We start from the raw sequence: 16362 nt of genomic DNA on the forward strand, positions 1-16362 counted from the left end.
AAACAGTTGTTTCCGGAATGTGGTGAACTACAGCTGGCAGTTGTGTATGCCTGTTTCTATAGTAACGTTAAATGACTCTGCATCGCCCCCTATCGAGACTATCTTGCACTGCAGCTAATACAAGCATCTCTATATGCTTATCAATTATCAAAATGTGATTACGTGGGCACAAACACCGTTTCAAGTCTAATATTTCCTCTGAATCAGCCTCTGCCTGCAGCTCATTGAATAGTTTCTGTATCCTGGGAGAACACATTGCCCAAATAAAGTATAAAACAGGTATAATCTCTCAGATATACTTATGTTTTGAGGCCTATACTCTACAGCTAAAAAGGTGTAATGGCAGTGCAATACGAGTGTAATATGTGTGTAGCATAGATCTAACATGGGTGTAAATATGTGAGTAACATTCATGTAATGTCAATATGGTGGTACAATGTGTGTACCATTGGTGTAACATGTGTGTAATAGGTTCAATACAAATGTTGACACTAAATGGACGACATACCATTCCAGTAAGATGGAAGAAAGTCAAAGAAAAAAAAACATTGTCTTTTTAGCCTAAATACATTAATACATGTATTAATTTAATACGTGTATTAAATTAATACATGTATTAAGGCTGAAAAGACAATGTTATTTATTTTTATTAAATGTCAATTAAATGTTAATACATTAATACATTTTCCAAAGTACTTCCATGCGCTTGCCTGTTTGAGGGTTAAGAGAGAATCTGTGTTGGAACATGTTTGGTATGCACACCGTAGGAGTTTAATATGTGTCTAAAAACCAAGCCCATTGCCTAACAAATGACTGTCTGCTGTGGATCCAGTTCCCCCAAAACCTCCACGAGTAAAACATATCACCTGAGCAAAGCCATAACTTTTAATGTTTTTATTTATTGCAGATGAGATTTTAAATGGTACAACCAACATCCTGGTCAAGTAAAACACAGGGAAGTTAAAAAAAAAACATTATGTCCTACAGAAAAGCTGAAAGTCAAGAAAAGATGAGATGACGGCATCAGAGCAAAACACAAGGCACTGAGGATCGAGTCTACGGCTAAACCAGCGTCCTGTGGCCTTCAGACGTGCTGTAAACATATCTTTGTGTTTCTATGTCAAACATAGGCTGGCTGTCTCCATGTTAAAACATGAGAAATAAATGGGAGAGAAGGAGAAATTAATGCTCTGGAGATTAATAGGAGTCTGCATGGTGTAAAAAAAGAAAGAAAATCATTAAGAATAAGTGACTGCTGAGATACAAAACACCGAGTTCAACTAGTGTTAACATATCCTAAAATAGCATTGACATGAGAACACATTTAGCTAAATGTACATTGCCATTACCTTCAAATGGATGTTTAGCTGTAGGTCCTTCCTGCTTCTCTCCACAGTGTAACAGCACAGATACATGTCGCAGGGTAATGGACAATAAAGAATATTCCCCCCCCGGTAGTAGTAATGCTGGTGGAGCGAGAGACTCATTCAGGTCGACAAACAGCTATGAATTACAGATGCAAGGTCTTTTACATTATTTTTTTGTTTTTTGATCACCTGTGCTGACAGTAAACTGCAAGTGCTCTTTACAGATCTCAATTCTTTATTTGAGAAAAGAATCAAGCTTTTTCTTGATATTGTCAAATGAGTCCATTCCCAAGTAGTCTGCCTGGCCTTGCTCCCATTTCTGCTTCCGCTCTTCTGAGGAAAGTTCCGGTGGGATTGCTTGATCAAATGCAGGGCAACTCCCATCCTGAGAAAGAAACAAACATATTAGACAATCGAGAAACCAAGAGCATGAAATGTTATCATGCACAGAACACCACCTTAGCAGCTTTTGAAAAGCTCTTCTACATTAATGGCCAAAGTCAAACACACACGAAGCTGGGGTTTTAGAGGAGGAATGGTTAAAGCATTACAACCAGGAGCCATAACTGTTATCGGCTGCTAGCCCATAAGAAGAAACCCATCAGTAGCACCGTACCTGCACACTCTCAATAGTGATCATGTCACAGGGCAGGGGCTATATGAGATGAATATGAAGGAAGACGAATACCATCCAGAACAAAAAATACAAAAGTTAACATTAAACCGGGGGAAATAACACACACAGTATGTGACACAAAACACAGGAACAAATACAGTATCACTTGATTCTTTATGCAAGCAACACATGTTTCCGATAGCGCTGGATAAACAGGAAACCATGGTGTGCGTGTAGAAGGGCTGAACTGTTAGATTTGGATACGCAACACTTTGGAAATCCACAATCCCTTTGGTTTTCTGGTTCTGATTAGCGTGTGCTTGGTCACGCATTTAACAACACATAACAGATCTATTCATTTCCTGTAAGCTAGCCATATGGACACTTTACCTAAATTGTAAAAACCTTAAAACAATGCCTCACAATTAAAAGGAACATTGAAACCAAGTGGAAAGCTGTTACAGGAATACATCTAAAGCTTATAAGAACAAGTTTCAGATCAAGGTCATTACATGAATGTACACAATGTTGACAATATCTGGTTTGCATACTGCACATGTTTGATATGTTACTGCATTCTATTTCAATGTAAATTACTGCTTTATTTTATTTACTTATTTTTTGTGATGTTATTATAGTGTTCTTAATATAGTTCCCATCTGTGTTTTTTTATTTTTTTACTTTTATGTATGCACTACGACACCAAGTCAAATTCCTCGTACGTGTCAACCAACCTGGTGATAAACCTGATTCTGATTACACGAAAAACTCAAATTCTTTCCAAGTACATGTGTCTAATGTCTAGTCAGAACATGTCTCTACACCTGATATCAGAACATGTCTCTACACCTGATATCAGAGCATGTCTCTACACCTGATATCGGAGCATGTCTCTACACCTGATATCAGAACATGTCTCTACACCTGATATCGGAACATGTCTCTACACCTGATATCAGAACATGTCTCTACACCTGATATCAGAGCATGTCTCTACACCTGATATCAGAGCATGTCTCTACACCTGATATCGGAACATGTCTCTACACCTGATATCAGAACATGTCTCTACACCTGATATCGGAACATGTCTCTACACCTGATATCAGAACATGTCTCTACACCTGATATCAGAACATGTCTCTACACCTGATATCAGAACATGTCTCTACACCTGATATCAGAGCATGTCTCTACACCTGATATCAGAGCATGTCTCTACACCTGATATCAGAACATGTCTCTACACCTGATATCAGAAAATGTCTCTACACCTGATATCAGAACATGTCTCTACACCTGATATCAGAACATGTCTCTACACCTGATATCAGAACATGTCTCTACACCTGATATCAGAACATGTCTCTACACCTGATATCAGAACATGTCTCTACACCTGATATCAGAGTATGTCTCTACACCTGATATCAGAACATGTCTCTACACCTGATATCAGAACATGTCTCTACACCTGATATCAGAGTATGTCTCTACACCTGATATCAGAACATGTCTCTACATCTGATATCAGAGCATGTCTCTACACCTGATATCAGAACATGTCTCTACACCTGATATCAGAACATGTCTCTACACCTGATATCAGAACATGTCTCTACACCTGATATCAGAACATGTCTCTACACCTGATATCAGAACATGTCTCTACACCTGATATCAGAGTATGTCTCTACACCTGATATCAGAACATGTCTCTACACCTGATATCAGAGTATGTCTCTACACCTGATATCAGAACATGTCTCTACACCTGATATCAGACACACTAACTAAGTGACACTGCAGTGAGATATCGGGTCGTTTTTAGACAATGCATAATCTTGTTCAGTCAAAACATCTTATTTTGAGTTGTATCTCAGATGAAACACATATTTATTTATTAGGAAATCACCAACTGACATCAGAAACAGAACACTTTTGAGTATTTGCGGCTTATATTGTAACAAAATGTCCTGATTCTGGTGAAAAATAGCTCAAAATGAGTTCTCCCAGCTAATTACAAGATCTGATTTATCTAAACACTCCTTCTTATTTCAAGAAATCTTACCAAGCACATTTTCTCTTGGCAGATTTTTGGACTCATTTCAAGTGAAAACATCTTGTTTTCATTATCGTTTAACTTGTTTTTGGGGTAGCATTCTCTCCAGTGTAAGTGAAGGCAACTTCTCATCACATCACCCATCAACACAGCATTAAAACGTATATTTTCCTTCACCTCCACACATCCGGAGTAGAAGGGCTGGTCTCCGTGTTGCTCCTGCAGCATGGGCACCACGGTGCTGGAGTACAGGCTCCACCAGTCCTGCAGGAAGGTGGGGTGCGTGGTGGCGTCGTCCGCACTGCCTGTGATCTGTCTGGATGTGGTGTTGTACGTGTAGCTCCACGGCTTGGTCTTCCCCAGGAAATGCACCACCTTGGCATTGCCACCATATCTGGAATGAGATGGTTTTTATTGTGGATTAAGTTTGGATTTAAATGATAGCTATACAAGTCATTCTGATTCAGAAAACATTATCCAGTCACTTGAAATAAAACAGCCCCACACTTAAGACTAACTTTTCGAACCGCTTTTGACTTCAACTAGCGGTTTCTCAAACGTACATACCCTACCTTTGACTAACAATGGCTGAACTGTTTTATAACCTTAAAAGGTAGGGTATGTAAGTTTGAGAAACCGGCTCGAGGAACACTTTGTTGTGTGTGTTGGAGGAGGGGCTCTGTAAGGAAGTGGCAGATTTTCTCAGGTCGTGTATTTTCAAACTCCAGCGATCTCGAGACTGTTTCTCAAACTTACCTACCCTACCTTTAACTAACAAAGGTTTTATAACCTGAGGCCCTTTCTGTACTTCTTCTGACCTTGGCACCCGCTCACTCAAAATGAACACATCTACTGATAATTAGCAAAGAGACCATTTTCTCTCTAACTCTGGAAACTGAAATTCAATAACACACACGATATGTGTACATGATAAACTCTTTTTTAAACTACACATTGTACGATGTCTAAGGAGGCAGGTTGACCAATCACAACAGAGCCGGCCAGCTAACCAATCAGAGCAGACTGGGCTCTGGTTTCAGACAGTAGGAGCTTTTTGAACATTAAATCTGTCCCTGTCCCAGGAGAGACACTAAGTGCATAATAGCAACCGTTTAAAAGTTTCACAATGTGTTTTCGTAATGGTATTATCCTGCTTGTTATTATAAACCCTGCCAACACTTACAGATACACATTTCTTCATAGATTGGCAAACTGCACAGGAATAGATCAGAATCACGCCCTGGGGAGGGTGGCTTTGTTGCGTTTGCCAGACCTTTCACTACCATCGTTGAAAACAAACAAGCAAGCACACGCTCACCAGCCCCTCATTTGGATGCCAGCAAATGTCAAACTGAGAGCTTGTTGGTGAGGTTTGTTGCTAAGGAGGCGAGGGGTTTAGAGGCACAATGTGCACAATGCCCCGTCCTGAAGGAGGGGGACGTAAAAAGGGTCTCCAAATACACCGCTCTATTTTAGGATTTAGTTTCAGCTGTTGGAGCTCAGGGGGGGATATCAGACCCAGAGCCCTGCTGGGCGACGCTGCTCATCTCGCTCGTAACCCGATGACGTCATGATGTGACGTGACAGTGTCTACTTACAGATTGGCTTTGCATCCATTAAGCATGATTTCAGCCACAGACAGACCCTCTGCTGCCTCACTGGAGCAGCTCGCACTACAAACACACTCACTGCTTGAATGCTGGAAGGTAGGTGTAGATGGCGATGCTGCTCAGGTTGTAGATGAAGGGGAGGTGTTTGGATATGTCAGCTGTTGACCAGTCGTTGAAGAAGCTGTTCAAAACCCCCTGGTCTCCTCCTGAGAGAGAGAGAGAGAGAGAGAGAGAGAGAGAGAAAGAGAGAGAGAGGAACATCAACACACAGAGTACTTGACAGTTCCCTGGCTAATCCCCACAGGGGTGACGAGTTATTCCTCTCATGAGACAAAGATTGATGCCTACCATTTGCTCACTGACTGAAACTATGCTTAGCCACACCACAGCCTTTCAACAGGCTGTGGTGTCATAGCCTGTAAATAGATGGCAGATGTAGTTGAATTGCTCCATCATAGTTGTGTCAAGTAAAGCAGTTAATGGTCAAACTGTACAGTGACAAAATGGATTTGCAGAACTAATGCAATATGAACACCTCGTAGTCACTATGCACAGCAGCAGCTAAAGGATTAATGCATCACCAAGCTGCTAACTTTCTGTCACTGTGTTGCTGGACAGGTAGCATACAGTCCGTTTATAGGAGCTTTTTCATAGAAAACATCCGCTAACTGTCAAAAGCTAGTGAAACCATAGAGTATTCAAAAGAAGTAATCCGTTCAATTTGCAGTTTCAAATGAGTTTAAAATATGTAGAGCACATTAAAGCATTATGTGCCATTTGAGACACACATACTTAACGGTGAACGCGGACATTGGGCTGCATGCGACGCTTGTCCCTGTGCAGAAACTCAGTGAGCAGTCCTGCAGTCTCAGGAAGGTTTCACATCACAAATACTGCAAGTCTTTATCCGTAGTGTGAACATGTTGGGAAAACTATGCTGGCGTAACAGGTCTCTTTAGAAATGCGTCTTACGAAAGAGTCTGACAGGTTTAGCACATGACTGCATGGCTCCTTTGAAAAGCTGTGAGACTTTAGTGAAATGATCTGTGCTCCTTCGACGGCCAGATTCATTCGAGCTTCCGCGGACACCGCTCCATTACTCAGATGATTTCTAAAATCAGTCCAGGCATGCTGGGAGAGAAATGCTCCCACACATATAGGTCTACTACTGCTGGGGTCATTTAGAAAGTATCTGACTTGGTAGTAGAGTAAGAACTGAATACGTTTTCCTTCACAATCCTATCATATGACTTCTTTCAGTACAGTGTAGGTATATTGATCTCTGTCTGTACAGAGCGTTAAAGGGCAGGATGTGCTGAACACGCCCGACACATGTGAGTTAGTGTTGACACTCTACTCTCCCCTGCTCTCTGGAGGAGGAATACCACGGATCATTGTGTTGGTGGAGGCCCACGGGGTATATGTCATGTATGTAGAAAGCGTAGGTTTTCTGTCTGAACCACCACAGGGGGAGGGGTCATCTTATATTTGACAAAGATTGATGCCTGCTATGTGCTCACTGACACTCATGTAAGTCAAAGTCTGCAAAGAGACACCACAAACCTTTACAGTTGTAGTGTCACAGCCTCTATTGTGCACATACATCCTAATGTTAAAGGTGGGGTAGGTAATTCACTTCAGATACACTTTGTTATATTCCATGGAATACTCTTAACATCCTGATAGCAATGAATATCTGAAATGCTTTGACAATAAATACATAAAAACATTTAATCTCCGGAAGCCGTGGCGCTGTAAAAAGCACGACCAATCATCTGAGCCGGCCCGGCTAAAGTAACTGGATGGCCTACCTGCCTGTCAGCCTTCCATCTGTGCACAAACTTATCCCATGCTCTGATTGGTCATGTGTGCGTTCGTGTGTGTTGGAGGCGGGGCTCTGTGAGGAAGTGGCAGATTTGTTCCGGCTGTGTATTTTCAAATTCTAGCGCACTCGAGCTGCTTTCTCCATTCTTACCTGTCCCACCTTTAAAGCAACACAGCTCAAATGTGTTGCTCAACATGCAGTACAGTAAGAGAAACTGTGGATCTGCACATTACATGTATCACTAACATACATACTACATGGTCTAGTCAAAGCCTCTATGAAGAGCTGTAGCAGAGGACGCACTAGGGCTGGAAAGCATGTGATCCTGATTCAGCATGTTTCCTACATAAAAAGAAATAAGGAAGAAAATTCTGCCCTCTGCTGTTGGAAATCAATACTCACAATGTGTGGAATTTAATGTTATTATTCTCCTCCATTACCAAGCAGTGAAAACCCTGTTCTGGCGCAGTGGACCCTGAAGGTTGGATAAGCTTGGGACTTGTATATTCCAAGTTGTAATTAAGTTTAGGCGAGTTAAAACCAGATTCAATAGAGTTTCAAATCTGGAACCGACTAAAAAAAAACCAGACTCTGACTATTCATTGGTCCTAGAGTGATTGATACTGGCACACGACGAGATGCCGTCCTTTGATGGAACATGTAGTTCCTAAAAAGCACAGAACTGCAGTTTGTGAAACCGCTGCTGCTGCAGTTTTAAATAACACGCATAGCTGGTGTTCGTCTGAACCCACAACCTCTGCGGAGAGACACTTTAAACGAGGCTTCATTTTGAGGGGATGAGCAGGGCTCTGAAAGAATGTGCTTGTGACCGAGCCAGCTTGTGTTGGCAGCCGCGGAGTCCAGAGCCTCCGGGTCCAACCTCTGAAATTATTTTCCTGTTGTCTTTCCTCAGCTATTTTTCAATATCATCCAGAGAGCTGCCCGTGGACGTTATGTCTTCCTTATAGCAGAGTGGAAATGAAATGCTAAAGGTCAACTCATGCCCCAGAGCACATGAAAGACCATCACGGCTATAAATAAGACCGCTCGACTCTTAGCCGGCCACAGGCACACAGACGCTTACATCCTACAGACATTCTGGATGGGAAAGCTGAAATTAAAACACAATTACCGCTTCACGGATGTTTACTGATCCAGTTAAGTTTACATCCTTATCTGTACCCTAGACTCATAATATAGGAAGTGGAGATTAAAAGGAAGAGGTATTAAGTGTGTATTTTGGGGAAATGGAAGTCATTATATGGACATGTTTGGTACAGAGAGTTGGAAAACAGAATGCCAAAGAGTTCCAATAATTATAATGACACTTGTGACAAACATGCTTCTCTAACCAAAAAAAAAAAAAGAAAAAAATAAATTTGGTCTGCGGTTGTGTGTATTATAAGTTACATCCTTATCGGTGTAGATTGAAAATATAGGAAATGGAGATATAAATGAATTTAAACAGAAAAAAAAAAAGAGTGTTTATTTTGTAATTGCCAAAGAACTACAAACAACATCTTTTGTCTGGGGTTGTGTTGGAAAAAAACCTCTTATGTTAGCCAGGATAATTCGGCACTTGAAAGCGTTGGCAACGACTGAGCAAACTAATTGGTTCTCCGATGGACTCTCGCTGACGGATTGATTTGAACAATGTCAGAAAACAAAACCGCTTGTCATTTAATGTTAAAAAAGCTTCACAGCCTCCAACAAGGACGAGCCCGCTTTGAGTCTCATCCTGTTCCGTTTGTTTCAGCGCCCTGAGGAAACAATGACTTTGGTCCGAGTCCAGACGTCCACATCTCACGCTCTCTAACGCTGAATGGAGTTATCCGTTGTTCTCGTCCAATCATCATCAAGTACGACGGTTTGGCAACAAACTCACGCCCTTAATTTGTGGTTAAACGATTTAAAACAAAGTAATTTACTACATTTCTCGTTTAAAAACACTTGTGTCACACCCCTCTTTTCAAATGGCATTACAGAAACAGAGCTGCGCTTAGAGTTCAGGCAGAGTAGTAAAGTATTAATACTTTTACAAACATAATAAATCTAATATCTATTCGTGGAGTTATCATGTCCCAATGTTTGGTTGAGCCTCGTACTGACGTTCTTACTATTCTCAGTGTTTAATGAAGCTTAATGCATGTCCTCATGGAAAAAGATTGACTTGATTCTTCTTCCAAAAAGGGCAATGGCTGAATCAAGTGTGAAGATTCCAGCTGTTTTATGTAATGTGCAAGAACTCGTTGGACTTTTCCTGTTAATCCAAGGTGTTAAATCTGCATTACATAAGAACAGCAGCAGCCCACACGTATGAACCAATGATCTTTCCAGGGGCTGGACACTGAACCTGATATGAAGCCAAGGGGAAAGACCACAATTCAGTTACAGTACGCCTCGTGGAAAGGAGCTGCTGAATGTCAAACAGTCCCTGTGCAAAACCAGGCCTCTCACATTTAGCTTGCCCCCCCACCCCTCACCGAGCCCCTGAGAATAACTCCGAGAGGGTCAGTCAGTGACAGGAGGGCCTTGTGTCTGGGCTCGGTAAAAAGGCGTAAACAAGCTCCGTTTAACTTCATGATACCAAGAACTCAGTGTTACCCAAGGCTGGTCAGACCCTCAATGTGTGAGCACTGAAAAAAGACTTCAAACTGGTGGTAAACCAGAAATAGCTGCCATTCTAGGCATATTAGATCCTTTCTTGTGAAGCATTCGGCAAAAAATGTGATGAGTCTTTTTTAGATGCCACAAATATTTGTCTGAGCCAATACCAACAAGCAGAACACGTTTTAAGGATAACTGAACGTGGGTAGATTCATTTAAAAAGAGGTTGGAATATCTTTTGAAAATGGCTGGAAACAGCGAGCGTAGTTAGCCAAGGTTAAAATCAAACCGACCAATCAGCACACACATTTTGTTTTCATACAAAAGCCAATAGAAAAGTCAGGTTATACTTTTTTTAAAGGGGGGATTTTTAGTCAGCACTTTGATGGTTAGTATAATCCATCCTAATTTAAAGTAAGGATGCAACTTCTCCACATAACTGATTAAACTCCACTTACTGAGTATTTTCAATTCCTAGTTCAGTCTGTGATTGGTCGACTACTTCGAGATGTCCCGCCCCTTAGCCTATTCTATCATGTACAATGTGTTGAGTGCTAGCCAATAGAAGTGTGTGTTACATAGTGATATCACTGTTATGGAAGTAAACAAAGTCAAATGGAGGCGTTTCAGGCAGGGGGGGGGGCGGGGAGAAAGAAACCTTTGAATTCAAGCCTTTGCAGTAAAACCTATATAAAAAAAAAAAACACACTACAGGAAATGGGAAAACTCCTTAAAAGCAGAATATGGCCTCTTTAACGGGCCGTTTTTCCCGCAGGTAGCGACGAAACTCGCAGGGAGCAAAGAGAAAACATTGCGCCATGTGAAACGTCTTCTGGACTCACCGTCGAAGCTGCCGTGGTCTGTACAGTGCTGGAGCAGTTTGCCGTAGGTCTCCAGAGAGGGACGGAAAACAAACACACCGGAGTTGAAGCAGTCGGGCCAGCCGGGGTCAGGAGCCGCCGACAGCTCCTCTCTGTTGAACAGCTCATCGATATTTGAGAGCACCTAGAATCAAATAGACAATAAATAGAAGCACCTTGAATTCTTCTTTCTTAAAGGTCGCCTATTAGACAAAACCCACTTCTCCATGTCTCCTCTTCATCAACATGTGTCCCCTCTTCTTCATGTCTCTTCTACATCAACATGTGTCCCCTCTTCTTCATGTCTCTTCTACATCAACATGTGTCCCCTCTTCTTCATGTCTCTTCTACATCAACATGTGTCCCCTCTTCTTCATGTCTCTTCTACATCAACATGTGTCCCCTCTTCTTCATGTCTCTTCTACATGTGTCCCCTCTTCTCCATGTCTCTTCTACATCAACATGTGTCCCCTCTTCTTCATGTCTCTTCTACATCAACATGTGTCCCCTCTTCTTCATGTCTCTTCTACATCAACATGTGTCCCCTCTTCTTCATGTCTCTTCTACATCAACATGTGTCCCCTCTTCTCCATGTCTCTTCTACATCAACATGTGTCCCCTCTTCTTCATGTCTCTTCTACATCAACATGTGTCCCCTCTTCTTCATGTCTCTTCTACATCAACATGTGTCCCCTCTTCGTCATGTCTCTTCTACATCAACATGTGTCCCCTCTTCTTCATGTCTCTTCTACATCAACATGTGTCCCCTCTTCTTCATGTCTCTTCTACATCAACATGTGTCCCCTCTTCTCCATGTCTCTTCTGCATCAACATGTGTCCCCTCTTCTCCATGTCTCTTCTGCATCAACATGTGTCCCCTCTTCTTCATCAACATGTGTCCCCTCTTCTCCATGTCTCTTCTACATCAACATGTGTCCCCTCTTCTCCATGTCTCTTCTGCATCAACATGTGTCCCCTCTTCTACATCAACATGTGTCCCCTCTTCTCCATGTCTCTTCTACATCAACATGTGTCCCCTCTTCTTCATGTCTCTTCTACATCAACATGTGTCCCCTCTTCTTCATGTCTCTTCTACATCAACATGTGTCCCCTCTTCTTCATGTCTCTTCTACATCAACATGTGTCCCCTCTTCTCCATGTCTCTTCTACATCAACATGTGTCCCCTCTTCTTCATGTCTCTTCTACATCAACATGTGTCCCCTCTTCTTCATGTCTCTTCTACATCAACATGTGTCCCCTCTTCTTCATGTCTCTTCTACATCAACATGTGTCCCCTCTTCTTCATGTCTCTTCTACATCAACATGTGTCCCCTCTTCTTCATGTCTCTTATACATCAACATATGTCCCCTCTTCTTCATGTCTCTTCTACATCAACATGTGTCCCCTCTTCTTCATGTCTCTTCTACATCAACATGTGTCCCCTCTTCTTCATGTCTCTTCTACATCAACATGTGTCCCCTCTTCTCCATGTCTCTTCTACATCACCATGTGTCCCTTCTTCTCCATGTCTCTTCTACATCAACATGTGTCCCCTCTTCTTCATGTCTCTTCTACATCAACATGTGTCCCCTCTGTGGAAAGAGACTCTGAAAGTTTCAGGAACAAAGATTCTCTCTCTTTTTGATCAATTTCTATAAAAACCTGTCTGAAAATGAGCTGATCAGATTTTGGCCACTTTATGATGTCATAACGATGTTTTGTCTTGAGTAACCATTAGCCAATCAGCAACCAAGGTACCCCCCCCCCCCCTTATCACCTAAATCTCCTCCTAGAGCACCATTGAGTTCTTTTAACCAAATCTCTCTCAGAGGGGCGTGGGGAGGGGCTCCTTATTTTCATCTAAAGTAGCAGACAGAGAATCAGCACTTTGGAAACAGGGGGGATTATGGGTAATTCTACAATGACCTGTTTGTTGTTTGGGGCCAAACACTTCAGAGACATGTTTTGTATACATCTGAGACCTATACTATACTGATGAAAAACAGTATACAGGGGGGCTTTAAGGAAGACTCAGTGTGAGCCTCACCAGTGTGTCTGCGTCCATGAACACACACTTGGAGTAGTGTGTGAGGGTCCAGCAGTGCAGTTTGGTGAAGGTGACGCCCAGGTCGGGCCTCTTCATCATGGCCAGGTGTGCCGTGTCTCCGCTGTCCAGAACGTCCACCTCCCTCACCTCGTCATAGATCCTCTTCAGAACCGCCCTGATGATTCACAACACTACAGAATTAATCTCCATCAAAGGTCCAGGCGGGAAACAAGGCACTGCGTGGGATTTAGAGATATCGCACCAATGGCTAGAGGTTAAGTTTCTTACTTGCAAGGCTCTGACATCTGTGGACCGACGAGAGCCACCAGCTTCTTGGATGTGTTGTGGTTGCGGAGGGACTTTCCCAAAACCATGGCTCCACGAGCATAGTTGTCATTGGTAGCCAACGTCACAAAAGCCTGGTCTGCAGAGGCAAGAAGAGGAGGGGGTTACATTCATAAACAACTGATGGTTATTGAAGTAAAATGAATGCTAGATGAAATGTTCAAAAAGGTTTGCAATATAGTTTTGGCTGCATCTTTTGACGGTCATTTAAATATGACAAGATATTCAAATGGTAGCCTTCTCTCATCTTAGAAAAGAGGGTCCAGTTTAAGGATTTTCTAACTTTTGGAAATTGCAAATATTTTTACAAAACCTAACAAACAATTTTCAAAAGGTACAGCATGCAAGTCCCAAATTGAGATATATCGAGATCCAATTGAGCTAAAGCAATTATTTAATATCTTCAATGTTTGGTCTGCAGTAACAAAAAACATCCACTTAAGAAAAAAGCCAAAAACTAAAAGCAAATCTTTAGCAATTTAAATTCCCAAAAGGTTCAGAAGATTAATGACAACTACCATTTCAAGGACTCTTAAACAAGCTTGACATATTCTCCCCTAAATGCGAGATTTCTCCCTCGTTTAAAGAAAAAGACTTCGGTACAAACAGTCCCAGATTTAAAGTCTCATTAGGTGAATTTTATTTGCAGTGTGGTGCCGACTCAGTGCCTCCACCTCTGATGGCAGCGAGGAAAGAAATGTGTCATCTACCTGCCAACTCAGAACTGAGAACAATGACTCGCCTGTGAGACGACATTCAAATCCAATGATGAAATGTGCTCGGCAGCTGGAGAGCTTTAGCAAGCGGGCCAACATCAATCCCACTTGGACTGTATACCAACCATGGATCAGTACTGCCAATAACGGGCAAAGAAAGTAAGACTGTGTACAAATGTTGCTCTGCTCCCTTTCTGCACACAGCACCACACCCCCTTTCTCTCACACCCCCTTTTCAATTGGTACAACAGGCTCTGCAGTATAAATGCATGTAGCCTGACATGAATCATTACAAAAAAGCTCAACCTTAGCCTATAGGATGAGTGGATGCACACACACCCCTCTATTTCCTGCAGTAACACCACATGGGATTTAGGCAATGCAGAGTCCAGAGTACTCAGATCTTGTTCTTGAGTAAAAGTACTCAGATCTTGTCCTTGAGTAAAAGTAGAAGTACCAGAGTGTAGGAATACTCTGTTACAGTAAAAGTCCTGCATTCAAAATGTTACTCAAATAAAAGTATTAAAGTATTCTCATCAAAATATAGTTAAAGTAGCGACAGTAACAGTAGTCGTTGTGCAGATTGGTCCATTTCAGAATAATAGATATGATATGTTTTATAATGATTGATCATGAAAGTGTTCTCAAAGCTGGTGAAGGTGCAGCTAGTTTTAATTACTTTGTATACTGCAGGGTAGCTTGTGAATTTAGTAGTAGAGTAAAAGTACATGATTTAATGGTAGTGGGCTAGAAGTTTACACCACGGGCAGAATCCCGACACAGGAGCACAGGGTTTCCAAAACTGATGTCCAGGGACTGAAAGGGATCCAAATAGACCCCTACAACATGAGTTCTTTACTTTTTGTCATTCATTCAAAGTTAAAGACGCAAGCCAACAGTTTTTGTTCGTGTTCAGACATGTTTCATATGACTTTAAAACATGCCACTCTTTTCTATCTGACATGACAACACAGTTAGCTGCTGGTCACCCTGTCATTAATAGCTGTCATATCTGATAACATGTTTCATATATGGCCGACAGCTTCACGCCTGGCAGTCAGCTGGTCGCTTTGACACACAGATGGAGACACAATGTACTTTTACTATTGAAACTCTGCCAACTTCCATGGGCAGCTACTGCACAAACATTAAAACCAAACAACACACAACTTTATCGATCGACAGACTTTTCCACAAAGCTACACGCTGATTTTAAACAACCAAAGTGGGACAGGCTTTGAAGAACTTCACAGAAACACGTTTTAGCATCAAGTTAGCTTCACGAAAACACACAGTAGCGGCTCTGAAATGTTTAAATGTTACATACCAGCCATGACGGAGAGGTCGAAGCTACTTTGTAGCCTGGACTCGAGCACACAGCTGCTTAACGTGGAGGTAAAAGGACTGAGTGGATACACAGAGGTGGATTTATACCAGCATGGAGCAGCGTCATGTGACACACCCACCTGCTCCAAAACGAGCCTGCTCGCCCCCCAGCAGGTCAGAGGGTTCAACTATTCACAGATTCACAAGGTCTTCAGACACATGCATCATTTTGAACAGTTAAAACACTTTAAAAATCTTCTTGAGCACGTGTTGGAAGTGTAAGTAGTGTTTTCAAGTGGAGTAAAAGTGAGAAAAAAATCCCCTAAAACTAACCTTTGCTTTTACATAATTAACATTCCTGTCTTTCTGCAGCCTTGACCTTTCAGACAACTGCTCCCTTGCCTGGTGTCATCTTTACTCTCGATGACAATGATGAGTTGTTGGTGATGCTGTAACGAGAGGCTGAGATCAGGAACAACATGTTTCATATTTTAGATTTGGTGTTTTGTTGCCATCTTGTGGAGAAAAGGCAGAACAGCAGGACAGCGAGGAGACAAACGGGGGCAGCAGCGCTTTGTGCTGTGTTACACAACAGAGAATTATTTTTAGTGGTCCCAGCAGAGCTCTAAAGTTAATCTGGGATCAAGTGGTGTGCTGGACATGGATGTTATACTAAGAGGAGAATTAAGTATGTTATTTGAGTCCAACCGAAGACAATTGAGGTGATTCACATATGGGATGTTCTCTTAAAGAGGCCCTATTATACATGTTGGGGCTTCCCTGTCCTGTAGTGTGTCTATAGGTATAGTGCATGTAAATGGTCTGCAAAGGCTAAAATCTCAAAGTTATTTCTTTTTTTTTTACTTTCAGAAGAGTAGTAATCTTTTCCGACACATTGCGATAGTCTAAGAGGCGGGACATCTCTAAGCAGTTGACCAATCACAACAGAGCCGGCCAGCTAACCAATCAGAGCAGACTG

The 16362-nt window shown here is 41.9% G+C and overlaps 1 protein-coding gene across 2 annotated transcripts; it reads right to left on the bottom strand.

Moving 5' to 3' along the window:
* Positions 1–879: 879 nt before the first annotated feature.
* Positions 880–15543, bottom strand: gyg1b (glycogenin 1b). Of its 2 annotated transcripts, XM_079661942.1 has the most exons (8): positions 15385–15543; positions 13285–13420; positions 12997–13171; positions 10930–11092; positions 5735–5861; positions 4223–4439; positions 1984–2022; positions 880–1752 (listed from the first exon to the last, which is right to left on the bottom strand). In XM_079661942.1, the coding sequence occupies exons 1-8, from the start codon at positions 15389–15391 to the stop codon at positions 1603–1605; spliced, it is 1014 nt and encodes a 337-aa protein (XP_079518068.1). In that variant the 5' UTR covers positions 15392–15543; the 3' UTR covers positions 880–1602. The 2 variants fall into 2 exon arrangements, with proteins under 2 accessions (XP_079518068.1, XP_079518069.1); XM_079661943.1 differs by lacking the exon at positions 1984–2022.
* Between the last annotated feature and the right edge of the window lie 819 nt (positions 15544–16362).

Source organism: Notothenia rossii, assembly GCF_949606895.1.
Source record: "Notothenia rossii genome assembly, chromosome: 12".
In the NCBI taxonomy this organism is placed as follows: domain Eukaryota; kingdom Metazoa; phylum Chordata; class Actinopteri; order Perciformes; family Nototheniidae; genus Notothenia; species Notothenia rossii.

Coding starts and splice junctions, on each gene's coding strand:
- gyg1b (XM_079661942.1), bottom strand. Junction 11,093..12,996: donor TCATGGACGCAGACACACTG/GTGAGGCTCACA, acceptor ATTTGATTCTAG/GTGCTCTCAAATATCGATGA. Junction 4,440..5,734: donor TACCTTCCAGCATTCAAGCA/GTGAGTGTGTTT, acceptor ATCTCATTCCAG/ATATGGTGGCAATGCCAAGG.